The following is a 23,840-nucleotide window of genomic DNA, read 5'->3' as shown; positions in this document are numbered from 1 at the left end:
TTTTCATTTGGATTTAAATCTATACATCCCAGGTTAAATTTTTTATTGTATGGTTGAAGCACTCTTAATACTTATTGAATGAAGTTGACTGGGCCCTTTTGAATGTAGTAATAAGCATTTACTGAATGTGTTTTACACTCAGCTGCCACAGGCACTGGTGATGTGGGTGTTTAAATACTGGTCTGTTACTTGTGACGCTTACAGTTTAAGAAAATAAAATATAAAAGATATTAGAGAACTCCTCAAGGCCACTTAAGTGTTGGTGTTGGTTGAAAGGAAAGGAATAGGTAATTGAGAAGGTTTTGTAAGAGAGGTGGGGCTTTTGATGAGATTGAAAGAAGTATTCAACTGAACATTGAGTGTAGGAACCTGAGAAGATAGAAATACTGAGAAGATGATACCTCTCATGGTTCTTTAGCACCTATAGAGTGCTTTGTATTGCTGTTTGAAATCTTACTGCAGGTTTCAGGATGATGATCAGGCTTTACTTTATTTAGCACCTACAGGAAGAAACCAAAGCTTTAAAAAACATTGTTTTTTTGATTACAAATCTTTCTGCCTCCACCCACCCCCTCATGCTGAGGATCCTGTGCTACTGAGCTATACCCACAATCCTTCCTTTTTTTATTTTTGGCAGTACTGGGGATGGAACCTAGGGGTGCTTTCCTACTGAGCTACAACTCTAGCCCTCATTTAGTTCTTATTTTGAGACAGGGTCTCACTAAGTTGCCCAGGCTGATCTTGAACTTGTAATACTCCAGTCTTAACTTCCTGAGTCACTGGGAATACAGGTGTGTACCACCACACCTGGCCTGGGACTGAATCTTGCAGGAGATGGAGGAACTGGAGAAATTTTGAAGTAGAAAAACCAGAGGTGGAGAACATTTTGGGGACTAATTATGTTGAAGGGCAGTATGTTTCACAGAAACCAGGGGGAACATTTCCAGCAGATGCCTAAAAGGGATTTTTCCCCCCCCTGGAAGTGATTTGCCACCATCAGCATTCCCCAAGGAATTTTTAAAATATGTTCTTTGGCCATTTTTGTTGGATAAATATGAGTGAGTTCTGGGTAACTGTTTTTCACAGAAGGTCATATGGCAGGAGTCTTGTAAAGGTGATTTCTATATTGGCAAAGGTGTTCTGGGATAGGACATTAAAATACTGAATCAGATTGACTTGATGTCAGCACAATATAATCTCTGGGTCGGGGTAGATTATCTCCTGATCCCTTCCCCATCCCCATTTATCTGCCTCTTAGGTTTTTTTTTTTTTTTTTTTTTTTTTTTTTTCTGTTCCTGATATGATATCATAAGATTCCTTTCTGTGACCCCTTCATCTGAGGTGGGATGCTTCAGCTGTCTATGAACATAGACAAAGATGGGCTGGATGGGAGTGTAGGCCTGCTTTCTGGAACTTGAAAAAGCTTTCCTTTGATATTTTGGGGACTGGACTGTTGGTGTAGTTAGTGTAGGGTGTCTCACATATTTCCTCCTAGTTCTAAGCATGTATGGGTGCACAACTTGAAGGACTCTCAGCAGGAATGATATATGTGAAAATTGCATTCCATTCCATAAGATAGTGTATGTTTTAAGAAAATGTGCCATTCATTACAACTGATAACTTTTTGTTTATCTTGGAGTTCATTTGGAGAATTGCTGCTTAGAAGTCCTCAATACAAGAATTGGGATTGCCAGCTGTGTCCTGTTCCTCATGTAACTTGTTGGGAAATCATGGGAGAGTCACTTCACCTCTTGTCAGCTGAGGAGGTTGAGTGAAAGTTAGATATATCTCTTCTAATCTAGGATTCTGGGACTCTAAAATAAGTACTAGAACATATTGTAACTGGGAGGTCTTTGTGATTTGAGAGTACTTCTATGTTGAGCATATAGGCTGGTCAGAGAAGGTTGGATGTGCCTAGTAGCAGAGGCAGTAGGCACTGAGGACCATCAGACCCCCCCCCCCCAGCAGTGGTCCTGTGTTAGAAGTTTTAAGTTGTGAGAGAGGGTTTTTGCTACTTTGCTTTTTGGAGTTAAGTAGGTCTGGGACCTTGAGAGGTGGAGTGGCTCTTGAGGGCAAAGGACCTGAACTGTTAGTATGAATGTTGGAGAAAAACGAGTGTCAGGGCTTCTGGTTATCTGCAGAATAGAAAGGGGTCTAGGGTTATCTCCAGTTTTTAACCTTACAAAATTTTATTTATTTTCCTCTGCTTACATTACCTTTTCTGTTTATTGTGTCATATATAATTTTTTTTACTATTTTCCTTGACAGGACTGTGGGCGAGTTACTTAATCCCTCTAAGCCTTATTCTCATTTTTGGAATGTTGATACAATCTTCTTCCCGTTTTATTTTATTTTTTTTTCTTCTAGCACTGGGGCTTGAATTCAGGGACTCATACATGCTAGGCAAGTGCTCTTATCACTGAGCTCTATCTCTGACCCATTCTTCACAGAATTTTTAAGAGTGTTTTTGGAATTGTTCAGCACAGCTCATATGTTAGCACCTGTCTTTTGTTTTGTCTTCCTGTGCAGTTTACAAACACTGTTATTGAATGCCTTCTGCATTCTAGTCTCTGGAGTCTGACTCCCACCCATTTTCCCCAGTTAGTTTCTTAACCATTCCTTTAGCTACTGCAGAGGCTCTTTCTGTTTCTTGATGAGCCTACTTTAGAGCTTTAGCATTTCCTTCAGAGGTTCCTTTGGAAGATGTGCCTATTCTTTAAGGTCCAGTTGAGATCCCCTTTCTACTTCCTCAGATTTCTTTGACCAGAAATGCTCATTCCCACCTGTAGTCTGACAGGATATCAAGTGCTCCATCATGCCCCTCTTGTATCAGAGTTGTCAGGTGTGGGTCTGTTTTTACTTTACTTTTTTGATGGAGGAGTCTCAGCATATTCAGGGGTGTGACTGAGTCCCAGAAAATGGTAAGGAATTGTTCACACACCAGAGTTGCAAGGTCTTAGAAAGAAGGAGCTGTTGTTTTGATTTTGTGTTCTTCATATATTGTTAGGCACACAGTGGATGTTTGTAGAATCGAATGCCATGCCTCCCCTCAGCCCTCACAGTGTAGGTGGGTAGCAGCAGTTCAGTAAGACTAGATGCATTTTAAAAAATACTTTTAAAAAAAATTTATGTGGTGTTGAGAATTGAACCCAGTGACTCACACATGCTAGGCAAGTGCTGTACCACTGAGCTACAACCCCAGCCCAATTTAGGTGCATTTTGAGAATTGAAGTTCAACTGTATTTTCATCTTTCATTTTTGAATCTTAGTTGTTGGCACCCTCACAGACCCTCAATACCAGGAGAATGTTCTTTGCATTGTGAACAAGATTGGGGACTATAACAATTATGATAACTAGGATGATCTATGTAAATATTGTTAGCCTTAGCTTATTTTTAATTTTGTTAATTTTGAAACTTTCCTCTTGAAGGCTTTTGGTGAAGTTTCAGCACATTTCCATTTTTCCAAAGGAAAAATTTCTTGGTTTACTTCTTTTTTATTCTGTACTTACCAGATTTTGCTATATTTCTGCGGAATGTGTGGTACAATACTGGGCAGATGAACTGATTGCTGGATTGCTGTTTGATTTTAGGTGTTTAAAACCTTTGATCAGATGGCCCGTCAGGATGATGAGAAGAGGAGGAAGGAACTGGAAGAGAAAATCAGAAGAAAGGAAGAAGCAGCCAAGGCTGTAGTAACTGGTACAGCTGAGAAGGAACTGGTCCCAGTCCCAGTTCAGGAAATAGAGATTGACTCCACTGCAGAATTAGGTGAGCCTGGGGATGCAGAGAAAGTGCAGCCTCCAGGTCCACAGGACACTGAGCAGCAAGTGGCCTGTGGCTCAGAGGAGGCAGAAGTTCCAGGAGCAGCTGCTGGTGCTGCTGAAGTCCCTCAGGAACCACCAGCACTCCCCAGGTAAGAAATCCTCCTCTACAGGTTCCTTCTTTCTCTCCTAATAGTTGGATTTATCCACAAGTAGTTCTCACTTTGTAAAGCACCAAATCTTTATCTCAGTATTTATTTAGCTCTGGGAGTGCAGTTGACTTCAGTCTTCTTCCTTTTTCTCCCTATAGGGCAAGATCTCTCCAGAGTCATTTAACCAGTTGAGGACCAGGGCCAAAATTAGAACACTTGACCTAACTTTATCTGTGTATAGGGGCTTAGCCTGAGCATCTTTTTTTTTTTTTTTTTTTTTTTTTTTAATATTTTTTATTTTTACAGACACATTTTGATTCATTGCACACAAATGGGGTACAATTTTTCATTTCTATGGTGTACAAAATGTAGATTCACATCATTCATGTAATTATATATATATATAGGGTAATACTGTCTGTTTCATTCTACTATTTTTCCATCCCCACCCCCTCCCACTCCTTTTTCCTCTACACCATCCAAAGTTCCTTCATGCTTCTCTTCCCCCCTGCCAACCCCCTACCTCGTTATATATTGTCATGCATTTATCAGAGAAAACATTCTAGCCTGAGCATCTTGATCTTTCATGCTTTCCCTGCAGGAACACTGCTGGTGTGTATGCCACATGACAATGTATGATGTGCACTTGAAGAGGCAGTTCAATGTAGGGGGCCTGGATTCAAATGCTGGCTCTCCTACTTCCTGAATGCACTACTTTGGGCAAACATTATATAATCTTCCTGTCATCCTAATAGAACCTGTCTCAGAGGGCTGTTGTGAATTTTAAATGAACTACAGGTCAAGCAGCTAATGAGTGACAGAGCTTGAAAATGCCACAGGGTTTCTTGAATCAAGGCTTGTGCTGTGTTCTACTCACTTTTCAGATGTTTTCCAGATGCTCCGAATGAATCACACAGTCCTTCCTTGTGGTCTGGATGAGGGGAGCTGGTACTCCTTGTGTGTGACTTGGTAGTGTCTATGTCTGCGTCTGCAGGACAGTTGTGATCCTCCTAACCTACTTTGTTAATCTGCTCTTTCTTCTTTGATAGGACTGCCTCCTGCCTTACTTCCCATCTTTTCTTCCCATGCCTTGCACTCCAACCTGTTTTGGTTGAGGATTTTTTTGTCCCCATATTTTTTACTGGTGCATTATAATTGTACACAATGGCAGAATTTCTTCTCTGGGTGTGTTGAACCTAGTTTCTAGTTAATGAAGCAAAGTGAACAACTTGGAAAGACTTAGAAGATATGGAGTAAGAGAAAATAAGTTCTGTAAAGACAGGATGGGGTAAGGCTACAGTTTTTTTGTACCAAGGATTGAACTCAGAGGTGCTTAACCACTGAGCCACATCCCCAACCCTTTTTATTTTTTATTTTGAAACAGGGTCTCACTAAGTTGCTCAGGTCCTTACTAAGTTGCTGAGACTGCTTTGATCTTATGATCCTCCTACCTCATCCTCCCAAGCTGCTGGGATTATAGGCATGTGCCACCATGCTCAGTGTAAGACTACAGTTTTAAAGGTCAAGCTAGATGATGGAGTTCAGAGAAAACAATTTTTGCATGGGAAGCCACATTGATGAAGAAGGGCAACAGGTCTTGAATATGGAGTTCTGGAAGAGAAGGCGCAAAATAAAAGTTTGGAGTCCAAAAGTGGGGGTTTAGGGTAGTGAGAGACTCTGATATTTCCTTTTAGTTTGAAGAACTTTCTTAAATAAATTTGTTGTAGTGCATACCTGATGGTAATGAATTTCTTCTGCTTTTGTTGTCTAAAAATGCCCTTATTTCATCTTTACTTCTGAGGATAATTTTGTGGAGACAGAATTACAGGTTGACACATTTTTTCTTTCAGCTTTTTAAAGAATGTAATTCCATTGCCTCTAGCTTGTATTATTTCTGATGAGAAGTGAGTAGAACTTCTTTGTTCCTTTGTATGTGATATATTCCCCATTCCTATTCCCTGAGTGACTTTTAATGTATTTCTATATTTTAATATTTTTCATTAGTTTCAGCATTTGATTATGATTTGCTCTTTTGTGCTTTGTATTTATTTTGCTTAGTGATTTTTGAACTGCTTCTAGCCCCCATCCTTACTTCCCACCCCCTGGTCTCTTTTCTCTTTGTGCTTCCTTTGAAATAGTTTCTGTTGTCTTGTTTTCAGATTTACTGTCTTTTCTCCTTTAATGTGTAATCTTTAGTTAAATTTATCCAGTACATTTTTTGTTTCAGTTTGTATTTTGTTTTCAACTTCTACAAGTTATCTTTGGTTCTTCTTTATGATTTTGTTTTCTGCCAGTATTGTTTTCTTTAAATCCTTGGGTCTATCTATCTGGGTAGCTAGTTAGCCAGCCAGGGATTTAATGTCTATTTATGAATCCCATTTTCTCTGTCATTTCTTGATTTGTTACTATTAACTGAGTTTTCTCCTGATTTTGGATCATGTTTTCCTGCTTCTTTACATGTCTGATAATTTTTGATTGGATGTTAGATATTATGAGAATTGTGTTGTTGAGTCTCTGAATTTCATTTTCTTCATTTAAAGAATGTTAAGTTTTGTTTTTGTAGGCAATTTGTTTGAAATCAGCATTATCTTTCAGAAGCTTGTTTTCAAGCTTTATCAAAGTGTGTCCATTCTGGGACTATTTTGGAATATCTTCTGAATGCCTTGGGTATTCAGTTAGGTCTTCCCATTTTGACTGGTTAAAACTTGAACATTTTACTGCCCTGCGTGAGTTCTAGGGATCATCCAGGTCAGTTACCCTGAAGTTTTCTACTTGCCTCATGGAGTCACACACTACACATGTGCAGTTTAGTGTTAAGCGAAAGACTCAAGGGGTCCCTAAGCAATTTTTTGGAGTTCTAAGTGTAGCTTCTCTTTAAAGAAATCAGGTAGGAAAATGAAGATTGAATAGTCACAATTGTTTGTGTTAGTAAATACAGGCTGTTGTAACAAAATACAATAGCCTGGGTGACCTATAAACAGTAGACATTTATTGCTCACACTTCTGGAGGATGTAATTCTTAAGATCAAGTTGCTGGCAGTCAGTGTCTAGTGAAGGCCTATACATTTCTGTCTTCTCACTCTGTCCTCAATGGTGGAAAGGGTGTGGGAGCTCTCTAGAGTCTTTCTTAAAGGGTAGTAATCCCAGTCATGGGAAAACCTCTCTTACCCTAATCACCTCCTGGAGTTCCATCTCTTAATAACATCATTTTGGGGTTTGGATTCAACATATGAATTTGGTGGGGATACATAGACATTCAGTCTCTAGTAATGTGCACTTGGGTTTTATTTGTTCTAGTATTGCATCAAAAATTTTGGAAGAATTCCTCAGAGATTGGGTGTTTGATTTGCTGTCTGTAAGTTGGAAAGCCCTGACTAGTACAGTTCTAGATCACTGCAATAAAGAAAAAATTGCAGGTAGAAGGATTCCTTGAGCCCACAGGTTCAAGGTCAACTTGGGCAATGAAATGAAACCCTGACTCAAATGTAAAAAAAAAAAAAAAAAAAGAAGAATGCCCCAGTACTTAAATTTCTCCCTTATTCTTCAGAGGAGAAAAATTTGGCACAGAAAATTTTCCCTGTTTGTGTAGGATAGCACTGGAGAACGTGCTTACAATATTCCCAGTTTTGAAAGAGTTGTCCATAGACAAGACTGTAAAAATGCTATGTGATTCTGAGTGTTTATATTGTACTTGATCAGTGACCACTGCCTATAGGCATGGCTAGCATTGCAGAGGGAAAGGGACACACAGTTTGCAGCATCTTGCATCCTAGTCATAATCAGGCAAGAGCTGCCTTTTAGGATTTGCCTCTTGGGTTCTGTCTCAGTAGGATTTGATATTGGGTCCCTGACAGCATGATCTTCATGGTACCTGCAGTTCAGGCCCTCGACCTGCAGGTGTCACTGCAAGGCAGTGGAATATTAGTGGCATTTGATGGTGCTGGCTGGGATGCTGACAAAAAATCTGAAAGGCTGTGGCAGTTCTGGGTTTTTCCTTGTATAAATCATGAACAGAATTCTTTAAAAATGAAGGGAAAAAAGCAGTAGCAAATAGAATTTCAGTTATTATCTGGAAATAGTTGTCTTGAGCATGGGGACTGGGTGACTTACTGTCCTTTGGTTGAGAGACATGGTGCTCTCATGCTGTTGGTATTGAATGGGCACCTCTCTGAGCCTATGCCCAACCAGGCAATCCTTCCTTCCCTATATAGGGAAGCAGAGTAGAGGCAGTGTGAAGAGGGGGTATCATGGAAGTATTTGACATATGAACCACTTCATACCAAGAAACTGGTCATTTCTCTAAGTTTTGCTGGTGTGCCTTTGCACCCAGCTATTACAGGGACCTAGATGCTTCTTGAGAGGGTAATGACATGGTTTGGAAGAGAAAGGATGGGTTTACTAATAGTACCCTTGGCAGATGCTCCATCTCCATTGGTCTTCTCCCTCCTGCTTTAGCTGTTGCAGGCTCTTCACTTTCCTCCATGCTTGCACTCATTTCTACTTCATCAGCAAGGTCTCCCCAGTGCTCTGGACCTTTGCTCTGTCCAGCAGGTAGTCATATCATCTTTGAACTTGGGCCTCATTTCACTTTGTCCATTTATGGCTGGCTATTTTTCTGTCTTCATTGATGGGGGCAGAGACTTATCCATCCTTTCTTACCTCCTAGCCCTGTGCGAGGGGAGCACTTCAGTGGTGGATTTCTTTTCTTAGCAACTTTTCTATGGATTTGCTCAATGTCTTAGTTCCTTCAGGCTGCTGTAATGAAATACTATAGCTAGGGTGATTTATAAACAGTGGACATTTGTTACTTATGGTTCTGGAGGCTGGAAGTTCAAGATCAAGGTGCCAGGTGACTCAGCATCTGATGAAAAGCCAGTTTCTGGTTCATATACCTTTGTCTTCTTGCTGAGTTCTCATGTGGTAGACCAGTGAGACCAGTGAGCTCCTTGGGGCCTCTTTCATAAGGGTATGAGCCCCATTCATGAGGACTCTGCCCTCATGACCTAATCAACTTCCAGAGGTCCACCTCTAAATGGTAATACCTTGTTTGTTTGTTATTTCCACAATGTAACAGTGCTGGGGAGCTGTGGACTCGAACCCAGTAAATAGTAATACCTTGAAGGTGATTTCAAGGGGGGGTGTGGTGGGGCGAATTAGCCCTTATTTTACAGTTTTACCATTTATCATGACATCAGTATCGCTTGGTGTTCCTCAGGTGGATTCTCAGAGTAGATAGAGGCCTGCACTCTGGGCCCTGGGCTGCTGCTTTTTTTGTAGTCACACTACCCAAGAAAGTTGGGACTATTGTTTCATCTCTGAGGAACTTTAGGCATAAGAGGCCTTCAGAGGAGTTGATTTAAATCACAGTTCAAAAACCTGATATGGGTTGTTTGGAGAACTTTTCCCCTCTAGACACATTGCATTTTTATTTTTATTTTGTGATTCATTTATTTTTATCTTGTAATACATCTTTATTGGCTTCATTTTTAGAAAGCATCAGTTTATGTTGAGTTTGTTAGGTACTGAAGCTGTATTAGAAAATGACCTGGTGTTCTGGCATATCAGAGTTGGAGGGTCTCAGGTAACAGGAAGGTTGGGGAGGAAGGAAGAGGGATAGTATAATTACCTGAAAAAATGTGTATTTCAAAATATTGAGAGACACTGGTCATCCTTTTTATGAGTGAGGAAATTGAGATCTACTGTGGCCAACTTTGGTTAAATCCTATTTAGTAGGGATACTTTAGTAGAGATACTTTGTAAAGCTAAACAAAATAAAACAACTTCTGTTTGAATTTTTTTTTTCTATATTTTATGCTAGGTTTTTTAAAAAATACATTTTAGTTGTTGATGGACCTTTATTTTAATTATTTATTTATATGTGGTGCTGAGAATTGAACCCAGTGCCTCACACGTGCTAGGCAAGTACTCTACCACTGAGCTACAACCCCAGCCCTAAGTTTTTTTTAACATTAAAAAGGTAATATTTATACCTCACAAAAAATCGTTAGGTAGAACTTGAAATAGAAACCACAGTTGATGTAAAAGTGTAAGATTCCTGTGTATTCATTGTCTAACTCAAGCAACACCTCAGTTGTAATCTCGTGTAATTCTGGAGCAAATTCTGCCTTATACCATTTCATCTGGTAATGTTTTCAACCACTGTTTAAATTTTCAGTTTTCTCAGTGTCCTAATTTTTAAAAAAATGTTTGAATTAGACCTCAAATAAGACTGCAAACACCAGTGGCTCATAGTTGACCCTCTATTTCTCTTTTTCTTTACTCCTCAAAATTTCTTTGTTAAGTTGGGTGTGGTGGTGCACATCTGTAATCCTAGAGACGCAGGAGGCTTGGGCAGGAGAATCACAAGTTCAAGACCAGCCTTAGCAATTTTAGCAAGACCTTCAGCAACTTAGTAAGATCCTGTCTCAAAATAAAAAGGGTGGGGTTGTAGCCAGTGGTCAAGTGTGCCTGAGTTCAGTCCCCAGTACCAAGAAAAAAAATTTTTTTTAAAGAAATCAGATTGGGTTGGGGACATACTCAGTAGTAGAGTGCTTTCTTGCCTAGCACAGGCAAGGCCCTGGGTTCAATTCCCAGCATTGCATAAATAAACAAAAACCCAAAAAGAAAGTTTGTTTATTGGGTTTGCCATTGTCTTGATTTTGCTGATTGTTACCCATGATGTGCTTTAACCTGTCCTATGCCCTGTTTCCTGGGGTTTGATTAAGAGAGTAACATTTTTGCAAGTTACAAAGAGTAATTAAAGTGAGTTGTTTTCCCTAGAGATAGCCATTGTCAGTATCTTCTTTTGTAAATTTATGTGTGCATGCGTTTGTGTATACTTTGCCTATTATATGCAATATATGTGCACACACATCACATCTGTGAGTGTTGACTTTGCCACATCCCCAATTGTGCTACGAATACTCGTGCTTGATAAGCAGGTAGCACTGTTGCTAGGCACCCTTTTCCTTGGTGTACAGGTGGGTTTTTACCAGTCTTTTTATAATTCCATGAGGTAGACTGTTTCCTTACAGTATGTAGTTAAGGAAAATGACCCATGCTCAAGTTGCTGATGAGCAGTGGAACCTGGGCTTGCCTTAGGATGGTTCACCCGAGATTCTCCATGTTGCTTGTCCTTGCAATCACTGGAGACTTTAAAATGCGGATTATTGGGCTCCTCCCCAGAGATATCTGACTTAATTGGTCTGGGTGTGGCCTGTGTGTCTTGTGTGGATTTTCAGAGACTTTCCTGTGACTCTGAAATGTTGCCAACATCTTTCTTAACTGCCATGTAGTATTCTACCCTGTAGATGTTAGCATTGTTTTTTAATGAATGTAAGGGGGTGTATTTAAATTGTTTCTAATCTGCCAGTGTCATAAATGATGCTGTAGTGAATATGCTTATATGTGTTTCTTGGAACATGTGATTTGAGTATAAGTTGGATGAATTCCAAGAACAGGAATTACTTAGTCAAAGGGTTTTTAGTTTTGATGGATGTTGGTAAATTGACCCCAGGGAGATTCTACCAGTTGGCTCTCTCTCTGCCAGCTTGTATGAGAGAACCTGATCCCATCCAGGTTCTAGCAAGTGGTCCTAATTCATTTCTGGGTTACTTTTACCTTTTTTTCTTTGGATTTCTTTGAAATGCCACTCACTTTGTTGTGGTTTTGGTAATAGATTTGAACTCAGGAGCATTTTACCTCTGAGCTACACACCCCCAGCCCCTTTTTAATTTTTAAATTTTCAGATAAGGGTATCCCTAATTTGCTCAAGCTGGCTTTGAACTTTTGAGCTTCCTGTATCAGCCTCCTGAATGCCTGGGACTGGATCCATGCACCACCACCAGGGCTTCCCTTCACTTTTGACGTATCAAAGATTCTGATTTGGCTTTGTATATGTTCCTGGGTTTTTCCCCTTTACTGTTCTGTTTATTGATAAATACTGAACCATTTATTTATTTGCTGATTTTAACTTATTTAATTTACCATGACTTTATAATACATTGTAACACTTGGTAGGACTGAGGTTTAAACTTTTTTCCCCCCTGACTTTCCTTGACTATTCTCCCAAATTAATTTTTCCATATGAATGTTCTTTTTTTTTTGGTACTGAAAATTCTGTTGAAATTTTCATTAGGAATATATCAAATATATTTTGGATTAGGGGAAAGTTGACATCTTTATGCTCTCTAAGAACAGTTTCTGTGTTATTTACTTAAATTTTGTTTTATGATGTTCTATAGAATTTTAATGTTTCTGTTCAAAGTTTCTGTACACCAAATACTGAATTCTCTTACTGGTTTCTGAAGATTTTCTAGGTATGTAGACTGTTCAGTATTTATTACACTTAGTAATAAATGATATTTTATTGCTATATAATGACTATATTTAGTAATAAGTTATATGTATTTTTCACACTTAGAATTTTAAATGTAACTGTATATTTTTCTCCCCCTCAAACTTTGTTGCCAAGCAACTGGAAGGATGGAGTTGGCAATCACAAAAGCACAGGAGGAGGAGCTTTTGTGGGTTTTTGGGGCCAGCAACAGCTTTGTTGATCTGAGAAACTGACCAGTAGTCTAGGTGGTGTTACCAGTAGGCAGTGGACATGTGTCTGGAGTTCTGGGGAGAAAGGGTATTGAAAAGCATTTGAAAGTCATTAGCATTTAGATGCATCGAAGGCATTTCGATTGGTTGAGTATCACTGAGGCAGAGGCTGCAGGAGGAGGAAAGAAGAGGTGCTGGGACTGAGCCTGAGCATTGTGACACAAAGAGACTTCTGCTTAGGGGAGGTAGGAGGGGGCCAGGAGGGGCTTCTGCTTAAGGGAGCAAGAAGGGGACTGCGAGAGCCAGCCTGTTAGCTAATAGCTTCAGTTCAAGGATTAGTGAATCCTGGAAGCAGAGGTGACCTGTGCAGCACCAGCGAGGTCAGACTTGCTGCTGCAGCTCTAAGGTGTCCTGAAGTCTTCATGAGTACTTTTTGTTAGTCCTTGTTGCCCTTTCCCAGCAACATGCACATCTAGGATCTCTGTGCCATCTCTGCTCTATGGTTACCTCAGTGTGTCCCTAGGCGGATTGTCCTCTGCTCTGTCCTGTGGGTGTTAGCTGTGCACTTCCAGCTTTCCATGTATCTGTCTGTGTACACTGCCCTTTTGTGTCTTATCTTTCTGCCCCTCCCACTGTGCTCTTTTCTATGGGCAGAGTAAGGAGGAGAGAAGTCAAGCATGCAGAACTAGGGCCAGCCCCATCACTTTCCCTAAACTGAGGTCATTGTGACTTTTCCACTGTGGCATTTGACATTGTTTTACTTTCCCATGCTAGTGGGACTTTTGTTAACCTGTTCGCTGGAGATCCCAGCACCTAGCACACAGTGGCATACTCAGTAAAGAGCTGAATAAGTGGATGATGAAAGTTAAAACTCATATTTAAAATGATCAACTTGGGGCTGGAGTTGTGTCTCGGTGGCAGAGCACTTGCCTGGCATGTGTGAGGCCCTGGGTTTGATACTCAATACCACATATTAGTAAATAAAAAAAAAAAAAGATCCATTGACAACTAAAAAAAATTTTAAAAAAGGATCAACTTTGGAATTTTAACATAGCTCATGATTGCTCTCATACAGTAACATTTGACTTCTAATTTTTCTTTTTTTCCCGCATTTGTTCATGTTCTTTACTTCTGTATCTTCTTAGGGCAACTCAGAGTTGTCTTTTTACTTGTGAATGAAGTCCTGAGGCTATTTTTCCATCCTACTCTACACTGAACTGCAGGCTATGAGTTCCTCCTGTGGTTTTTGATGTGTGTGCCTGCCCATCTCTCTCTTCCCCTGATGCCTGTGGTCCCTCTCTGACAGCTGATGACTGTGCAGACCACATTCCCATGGCTTTGAGCTAATCTTGAGGGAGTTGGAGTATCCTGAGTTTTCATATCTTCATTAAGCTGAGGAACTTACTGTGGAAGCAGCATCTGAATATCTGACTGACATCCGTCTCCAACTTAGCACACTTGAGGGGGCACCTCTGTCTTGCAGAGTTCTCTTGAGATCCCTTAGAGTAGGTCATCTTAGATCAGTTGACTCATTGTCCTATGAACTTCAAAATGAGATGGAGCCTGTGGAGCTCTGGTCCCTTGAGTAGAAGCCTTGGGGTTCTGGAGAGTAGGAGTCAAACTTGTGTCTCATAGCTGGCAGCTGTGGATGGAGCCATTCTGTTGTTGACTAACCAGGGACCAGCAATGTAAGTGTCAGTGTCTGATGATGATGATTATCTGGTCTTATAAAACACTTTAATTCAGATCTATCAAAAATTTTCAAGAATTATATTAAAAATTCTCATATTTCCTTTACTTGGCTACCTCAAATGTTAACATCTTTTTTGTATGTGTGTGGTTGTACATGAACAGCATGCCTTCATTTGTTTATTTTTTTATGTGGTGCTACAGATTGAACCCAGTCCCTCACATGTACTAGGCAAGTGCTCTGACACTGAGCCCTAGCCCCAAATGTTAGCATTTTGCTGGATGTGATGGCACATGCCTATAATCTCAGTGGCTCAGGAGGCTGAGGCAGGAGGATCGTGAATTCAAAGCCAGCCTCAGCAACTTAGTGAGAGGCCTTTAGCAACTCAGTGAGACCCTGTCTCTAAATAAAATACAAAATATAGGACTGGGGATGTGGGGATGTGGCTCAGTGGTCAAGTGTATCTGAATTCAATCCCCAGTATGCCCCCCCCCCAAAAAAAAGTTAGCATCTTGTAATAACCAGGGATTGCTTTTAGCTCATCTGTAGACCTTATTCAAATTTCTCCCATTGTTCCAGTAATGTCCTGTTTTCTTGGTCTGGGGTTCAGTCTGTTATTGTCATTGTATTTATGGTGATGTGTCCTCTGCCTTCTTTATCTGGGACAGTTTCTTAGTCCTTGTTTTTCAAAACCTTGACACTTTTAAAGAGAGCTGCCTATTTCCCTTACCATTTGCAATATTACCAGCCCTTTTTATTTTATGTTTAGAGACTGGGTCTTTTAGAGTACTGAGGCTGATCTGAACTTGGAATCTTCCTGCTTAAGCATTCTGAGTTGTTAGGATTATAGGCTCCAGGAGCAGAGATGAAACTCATTATAGTTTTGTCCGATGCTTTTGGCTATATTCACATTACTTATTTTGGGTAAGACTACCACAGAACTGATACTGCGTTTTGGTCACCTCATATCAGTAGGCTCACAGTGTCATTTGTCCTATTCCTGCTAATATTAACTGTGATCACTTTGCTGAGAGTGGTGACTGCCAGGTTTTTTCTCCTATGGAGTTAAGATGTTTCCCAGTGTAATTAATAAGTTTCTTGTAGAGAAATACTCTGAGACTAGGTAAATATTGTTTCTCAACAGACTTTTACCCACTAATCTTAGCAACCATTGATTATTCTTGCTTGAAACAATTATTACTTTGGTGTTTGCCTAATGATTTTATATTTCTACTATTCTACATTTATTAACTATAATTATACTTCTCAAAAGAAAAAAATTACAACAAATTTAGTTTAAAGATCTAATTTGACTTTTTATTTTTTATTTTTACTGAAGAATCAGAAAGCACCTTATTTTGTAAAATAGAATGTGTGTTCTGTTGAGCTGAGAAGGGGATTGGTTTGATAGACAGAAAATGGCTGAGGTAAGCAGAAATGGAGCAAGAGTAGACTGTCAGAGTTCCTTATTCTACTGACTCTGGTTGACCAGAATTGCCTTTTTTTTCTTTTATTCTTCTTTTTTTAAAACTGGCCCATTTCATAGTTTAGTTTGATTGGGTGATATTTAGCATAAGTGACTCTATTTTGGTCTGATCTTGTGGGACCTAGTGCAGGAACTTAAGTACAAAACAATGGCATTCTATAATTTTTGTTTAACACCCTGAAAGGAAGAGTTCTTCTTTCTCTCCTACTTACTTATTCATTCATTGTTTGTTTATATTTGTATACACTTGTTGATATTTATCCCATAGCTTATGATCCATTGCTAACATTTAATTGTTCAAGTTGCTCCTTCCAGATGACTTAGTCTTTTGACATATAAACATCATTTTCAAGCACTTCTTTATGTTCTTACCCATGAGATATTCCAGGTTTATGTTGTTTCCCTACTTTAGCTGTAGATCTTTTCTCTGAAGAAGCTTGATGTTTTGTTTAGAAACCAGAAGCTGGGCCTGTATGTGTCTTGGTGCTTTTAGGTGATCCCAGCAGATGATCAAGAAAGATGTCTATCTCCTGCTCTTTTTGTGGTTTGCTTCTTTACCTTTTAAATCATTATGTCTGTCTTTTCATTTCCTGATTCCAGCCTTATTTCCACTTTATTTTTATTTTATTTTATTTTATTTTATTTTATTTTATTTTATTTTGTACCAGGAATTTAACCCAGAGGCACTTAACCTCTGAGTCACATCCCCATCTCTTTTTAAATTTTTTGTTTTGAGACAGGCTCTTGCTAAGTTGCTGAGGGCCTCACTAAGTTGCTGAGGCTGATCTTGAATTTGTAGTCTTTCTGCCTCAGTCTCCCAAGTTGCTGGGATTACAGGCATGCGTCACTGCACCTGGCCCCCTTTAAAAAAATCTTATAGAGTGTGAAGTTTGGAATCAGAAAACCCTGCAATTGATTGCTAGCTCTGACTCTGATAAGTAGTCTGGCCTTGTACAGATTCCTTCATCTCATTGGGTTTAATTTTCTTATATATAAACAAGGGGGCTGTTTGTTGTAAGGGTTAAATGAGATAGTATCATCAAAATTTTCATTATAAGCTCAATATAGTCACATATTGCTTAACAATGTTTAACAATGAGATAAGTTCTGAGAAACAAATTTTGAGGTGATTTAGGAGTTGAGTGTACATTTTAGAGTGTGCTTACCAAAAGATAGGTGATAGAACCTACTACAAACATAGGCTGTATAGTAGAGCCTTTGCTCCTAGAGTATATATACCAGTTCAGCATATTATTTTCCTGAATACTGTTGACAGCTGCAACACTATGGTAAGTATTTGCAGACCTAAACATAGGAAAAGGACAGCAAAAATAAGATATAAAAGATAAAAAGTGATGTACCTGTATAGGGCACTCACTCGGAATGGAGCTTGCAGGACTGGAAGTTGTTCTGGTGAGTCCGTGAGTGAGTGGTGAGTGAATGTACAGGCCTAGGATGTTACTGCACACTACTCTAGACTGTATAAACACTGTACACTTAGGCTACACTATTGAAAAATATTTCTTCTTCAATAATAAATTAACCTTAGCTTACTACAACTTTTTACTTTATAAACTTAATTTTTAAAAACTTTTCAACTCTTGTAATAACACTTAAAAGACAAACACTTTGTATAGCTGTCCAAACTTTTTTCTTTTTTTTATATCCTTATTCTATAAGCTTTTTTTTTGGAGAGGGGGTACTGGGGATTGAACTCAGGGCACTTGACTACTGAGCCATATCTGCAGCCCTTTTTTGTATTTTATTTAGAGATACGGTCTCATTGAGTTGCTTTGGGCCTCACTAAGTTGCTGAGATTGTCATTGAACTTGGCATCCTCTTGCCTCAGTCTCCTGAGCTGCTGGGATTACAGGCATGCATCACCGTGCCCGGCTCTATAAGCTTTTTATGTTGTTGTTGTTGTTTTGAAATTTAAAACTTTTGAATTTTTGAACTTTTTTGTTAAAAATGAAGATACAAACACACACATTAACCTAGGCCTACATAGGGTCAGGATCATCTTTATCACTGTCTTCCATCTTCATATCTTCAGAGGTAGTAGCATGCATGGAGCTGTCATCTCCTGTGACCTCAGTGCCTTCTGAAGTCCTTCTGAAGGATTCTTCTTGGAGAGTTGACTTTTCAGAAATATATCTGTGATAGTTTGCTTGGTTTGTTTCTTTTTTCATCGTAGACCTGTTCATAACCATATGATGTACCATGAACATTCCTCTCTTATATATTTAAGGTTTCTTTTAATAAAAGGTTTCTATTAAGAAACCTTTGGGTGTTGGGATCATGTCTTTAAGACTTTTTAAGGAATTCGTTGAGGTTCGCAAAAGCTTCTGCTGAACTCTTCACTGAGTTTTCTTAGAGATTCTTTTTTTTGGGGGGCGGGGTACTAGATTTTCCTTTCTTGAAGTTTCCTTTTTATCTTGCCTCATCTTCAACTTTGTGTCCTGTTCCAGTTCCATTATAATCTCATTGGATCACCATTGTATTTGTGGTTTGTTGTTGGCAGAAGCATCGTTGTCTGGTGCACGACTATACTAAATTTGATTCTTAGATTCGGTAAATATTTATGCAATGAATAAACATTTATGTTTGTTTCAGGCCCTTGGGGTAAATTGGGTTTGGGAATGCCAGTCTGTTGTAGTCCCCTACTGTCTTTGCTGACCTCTTATCAGGGAGTTTGGCCTCTGGCTGCTGGAGAAGAGCCTCCACTTCTCTATTCTTTGTTCCCTTGAGCTCTTGTGTGGTTTGAGTCAGGAAGGAAAAAAGGAAGGATTCTTTCTGGCCGCCCACTACCATGAGTTTTGGAGTGGGTGTTTCCCTGTCCTGGAGTTAAATGAGCAGTCCTGATTCTGTCTGGGCACATTCTGCTTCTGAAAGCAAAACCCCACACTAATCTGTGGGTGGTATTACTGTGTTGTGCATTGGAAGAGACTTCTTCCTCCTTCCCTCCCTCCCTCCTTTTCTGGCGTAAATTTTTTGTCTTTATTGACCCATTCTTCACTAGGGGTGTGGTGCTGGCCACTGAATAGCAGGTGCAGTCGGCCTTCAAGGGACTGAAGGAGGTGTCAGGCAACCTTCTTTACCACTGAGCCACTGAGAGGGGATGCTGGGAAGGAAACCTTCAAGGACCTCCTTAGTCTTCTGCAGGTGGCCAGCCCTCACTGTAGCTTGGATCAGAATCCTTTCTCACGGAGAGTCAGTACTCTCATGGACTGTGGACAGGGTCTGGAATACACGTCTGATTTGATCACGCATCCTAGTTGTCTTCTCACCCCAGCCCCTGAGGGCTTTGTGACCTGGTGGTTTTGGAAAGCAGCAGTGTTTGCACACTTTCCCCCTCGCACCCCCCACCAGCGTGCCTCCTGCTTGGCAGGCTTATCCAGAGCTTCCTGTTCTGCTGCTGCCAGAGCTCCACAGTAAGTGGGTAGGTAGGACTAGCTGTGACCTAAAAATACTTCAGCATTATCTGGGTGTCCCTAGTGAGAAGCTGAATACAGTAGGAGAAATGTCACTTCGGAAGCTCAAGTTCTCCCAGGAGAGCAAACTTTCACATTCTTTGTTTCACTTCAGTTTTGCAGGTAGTGTGACTGAGCCTAGAGCTATGTGTCTGAGGCTGGTGCTTGAATGACTGGTAGTAGGGCCTGCACAGGTGGCTGTGACCAGTGGTCTTTTTTTTTTTTTTTGGGTGCTGGGGATCGAACCCAGGGCCTTGTGCTTACAAGGCAAGCACTCTACCGACTGAGCTATCTCCCCAGCCCCACCAGTGGTCTTAGTGGATACTTGTGAGAGTGGGGGAAGCCTCCTTTCTGAAGCCTTTGGACCTCTTCCCAGCACAAGGAAAACAAGCCTCAGTCTTTCCAAATAACAGAAGCAATAAAACCCATGTAGGTACCTCCCAGAACTCAGAATAGAAAGAACCAAGAGCATGCCTCAGAAGTGTGTTCAGGGTGTAGGATGTGACCCCCCTCTACCAGCAGGTTGGTTGGTAGTGCCTTTTTGAGAGGCACTTAGAACTAGCTGAGCATTTTCACCTTTAGGGTGACTTTGAGGAAGAGGACTTGATTTTTCAGTTTTCTCTCCCTTAGGTTGACCCTGGGTGGCTGTCCTCTCTTGTAGGGACATTTTGAGCTTTTCATTGATGCTGTGCTCTTATCTTGTGTTGTGTCTTGTATAGGCTGCTGAAGCATCTCATTTTCAGTGACTCTGCCACTTAGTGTCCATGGTCATTTCTCTCCTGAAACTGTACTTCTTAGGTGGACTTTTGTGCTTGGGAGCCAAGCATCTGCAATTTTGCTGCTATAGCCTTTATTTAGACTTGACTCTTTTGGATCCCTCCTACCCCAGAACTTATTTTTCCTTAAAAAATTTCTGCCACTCTTTTGAGAAATGATGCATATACTTGCCAGACTGATTAAAGAAATTCAGGAAAGTGTGTAGTGAAACTTCAGTGTCCTTTTAGTCATAACACAGCCCTTGCTGTGTTCTCCACAGAGAGACTGATTTCCCCTACCTTACATGACTGCTGTGACCAGTGTCTTGTGTATCAGTCAGGAGATATTTTATGGAAACATAAGTGCACTTATTTATGCCTCTCCTCCTACAATATTTTAAAGAGGCCTGATTTCTTTTTACAGTTAGTTTTAGATTCACAGCAAAATTGAGCAGAAAGTAGAGTTCCCTTGGAACATGCTCCCCTAACCTGCATTGTCAACCTGTATCCCTACCTTTAAAATTTTGACTCTTCCACAGATGACAGCTACTGTCTCCGTTGCTCTTCCTTGGCTTACTAGAGCGACTACCTATTCTTCTTTACCAGAATGGGCCTCAGGTTCTTATCATGTCATGCTTTGTGAACTTTGCTGCTGCTGTCTTTGTGTCTAGTCTTTCAGCCTCATTCCTGGTGGAATTACAGGACAATAGTGACCAAACAGAGATGATTATGAGATTTTTAAGAAATCGTGAATATTTTATTAGAAGTAATATTGAGGAAAATTCAAAAATACAGGTAATAAAGGGGAGATTTAAAATGCTACCTGAAAATTTCTAGTGTGTATCTGTGGTAGGGGCATGGGTCTTGCTTCTGCTGACACCTGCCTTTGGGCTGGCTTCTCTTCTACTTCTATCCCCAGTACTGGATTTGGCTCATGTCATAGGCACTTCTATGCATGTGCGTTTCTTTGCTGTATTGCAAATACTTAGAATTGAATTGCCAAAATAAATGACATTAGTTTTAAGTTGCTATTGCAGCATAGTGTTGTATCACATGTTCAAAGGTTTCAAACTCCCCAACCTCCTAAAGATGGAGGTTGCACTTTAAGAACAGAATGGGGGGGCTGGGGAGATAGCTCAGTTGGTAGAGTGCTTGCCTTGTAAGCACAAGGCCCTGGGTTCGATCCCCAGCACCCAAAAAAAAAAAAAAAAAAAAAGAACAGAATGGGGAATTTAGAATAAGGAAAAAGGACTGGAAATTCTGTAGTAAGTGCCTGTATTGTTGGGAGTCTTAATCTAAAAGCCAAGGAATGGGGTTACTTTCCTAACGATTATTGGCCACAGAATAAAAAAATAAGTAAAGTTTATGTCAAGATTTGATGGTTTCCTGGTCAAGGTCCCTATTTCTGTGACTGTTCTCGGTGAATGAACTATGTCATTCTAACCTAGTGCTCCTGAAGTGAAGGAATGTGCAATTTAATCCAAATTAATGGGACCTTGGAGCCTTTTTCCTTTCTAGTTTGCCTGCTGTCCCTTTGAGAGACTGTTATTTGGAGGAGCCCAATTTAGGAAATAATTCTTTTGGTCCTTTATACTACCTGAAATATTATAAAAGTAGTAAATTCTCATTACTTCCTCCAGAAAATAGTTTCTTTGAAAATGTTCTTTAACTTTTTTCCCCCAGTACTGTGAATTGAACCCAGGGCCTTGCTCATGCTAGGCAAGTGTTGTACCACTGAGCTTCATCCCTATCCCTTTATTTTATTTTGAAAGAAGGTCTCCCTAAGTTGCCTAGGCTGGCTTCAAGCTTGTGATCTTTCTGCTTCAGCCTCCTATCCACTGATTATTATTAATTTTTATTTTTTGGGTACCAGGATTGAACTCACAAGCACTTGACCACTGAGCCACATCCCCAGCCCTATTTTGTATTTAAGTTGGAGTCAGGGTCCCACCAAAGTGCTTAGTGCCTCGTTTTTGCTGAGGCTAGCTTTGAACTCACAGTCCTGCTTCAGCGTCCCAAGCTGCTGGGATTATAGGCACGTGCCACTGTGTCTGGCCCATTGATGATGATGATGATGATGATGATGATGATGATGATGATTAAAAATTTTTTTTAGTTGTAGATGGACACAATACCTTTAATTAATTTATTCATTTTTATGTGGTGATGAGGATTGAACTTAGTGCCTCACAAGTGCTAGGCAAGCTTTCTACCACTGAGCTACAACCCCAGCCTATGTCTCTAGTCTTGATGCCACTTGTGTTCCAGTGTGTAGAGTGATATGTGTGTGTTTGGGCAGGGGCAGGTAACCATTCTGTTGCCTTTACTTTACAACTACATTTACTTTCAAAATTCTTCAAGTCAGACTGGTGTTGTCTGGGTTTCTAGGCCTCTCTGCCTCCCAACTCTGTTGGGATGTGTCTTTCACACATCTCAGACCAGGGTATTGGAGAACCTTGCTCTAGCTGACCCATATCTTCTGATGGTCTGTGGTTTTCCCTCTCCAGTTGTTTTCCCCTCTAGCTTATAAATTGGTATAGTCTTACATGCACACATATGCACTGAAATAACTGGAAACCACAGCACCACTCCTCTCTCAACTTCTGAGGCTTCTGGTTAAGTCACCCCTTTCCTCCTTTACTCTGAGCTTCTTGAAGTCGTGTTTCCCTCTTGTTTCTTTTGTTGCCATATTGATGCCTAGTGCACTTTACTTCCTCAGCTTCTAGCACACTTTTCTCCTGGCTCCCTCATTCCTTTTGTTTCCCTCATCCTACCTGCTGTCTCCTCTCTTCCATCTCACTCTGTTTACACACATGGTCCCATCATATCTGGGCTTGGCACCTCACACTGACATCCAGTAATATCTTTCTCCACCTCCTATCATTTTCCTGTATTTCAGACTTCCCTTGTGTGGATGATTATGACTTAATGTTTGAAGTCCACGACCTACTGTCTAGTAATTTTATTTTCCTTTTTAAAATGTAAGTTAGAAAACCTGAAAATTTAGAAAATCTGAAAAATTAGGAGAACTGAAAATCTCATTCTAATGGGCCTGTGCTTGTCTCTTCCTGCTTTCCTGATTCTGGGAAGATAAACTCTGACTGCACTCATGCACCTGCTGTCCTCCCCAGCATCAGGGGCCTGTTTGTAGAAGGCAGGCTATGCATGGCACAGTTAAGTGAACTCTGCTTCCTCCTCCTTCCATTGGCAGTAAATCCAGAGAGAAAGAAGAGATTTCTGCCAAGGTGACAGTGTTGCTGAGATCTGACAGTGATCTTTGGATATCTCTAAGTCACCAGGCCTGGCCACACTGCTGCTTTTACTGGCTTACCTGGACCAAACCTTCTATGTCCAGACCTGTAGGGTCTTGGCTTATTTTGTGTATTGGCCCAAGGGTTTTGTGGGGAGAAGGTGCCGCAAATACTTGGTATAATTGGCTCTTTCTGCTGTGTAGTTTTAGTGGGCATTCTTGCAGGTCTGACGGCATTCAGGACTATGTTAACCCTAGCTTCTAAGGACTCCTAGTTATGCAAGAGCTGGGAGATACAGCTTCTCAGTAGAACCACCTGCTAGGGAACTAACTAAAGTAATGAAATCGTACCCAGGTAAGCCTGAGCCACCAGACACCTCATGGCTGTTTATGATAGTGTCAGATTGTGACAGTCTTCAGATAGTCATGGTACTGTGGTGTCCTTCTCTTGAACCTTCTGAATATCATTCAAGGTCTCCTCCTGGCCATTAGTATAGTTTGATGAAATTTTACAAACTAGCTATGGAATCACTACCCATAGCAAGATATTACCGAAATAAATAATTGAAAGTGTCCCTCATTCCTTCTCCTAGTCACTAACTCCCACACCCAACTTCTCAGCTGACCTGACTCCTGGAACTGTAGTAACATATCACCACTAACTTGGTGGCTTAAAACAAAGAGAAATATAGTGTTCATGGTTCTGGAGGACAGAAGTCTGAAATCA

At 40.4% G+C, this 23,840-nt stretch overlaps 1 protein-coding gene across 3 annotated transcripts in view; it reads left to right on the top strand.

Annotated features, from left to right (window-relative positions):
- Nudcd3 (NudC domain containing 3) overlaps nucleotides 1-23,840 on the top strand; it is a 103,408-nt gene that overhangs the window by 955 nt on the left and 78,613 nt on the right. For all 3 annotated transcript variants that reach the window (XM_047560933.1, XM_047560932.1, XM_047560934.1), the window contains exon 2: nucleotides 3,593-3,915. In XM_047560933.1, coding sequence (XP_047416889.1) covers nucleotides 3,593-3,915 — 323 coding nt within the window. The remainder of the gene's footprint in view (nucleotides 1-3,592; nucleotides 3,916-23,840) is intronic.

This window comes from Sciurus carolinensis, chromosome 8, assembly GCF_902686445.1.
Source record: "Sciurus carolinensis chromosome 8, mSciCar1.2, whole genome shotgun sequence".
NCBI classification, from domain to species: Eukaryota; Metazoa; Chordata; class Mammalia; order Rodentia; family Sciuridae; genus Sciurus; species Sciurus carolinensis.
Note: the sequence above shows the minus strand (reverse complement) of the source record. Positions and strands in the feature narration are given on the sequence as shown.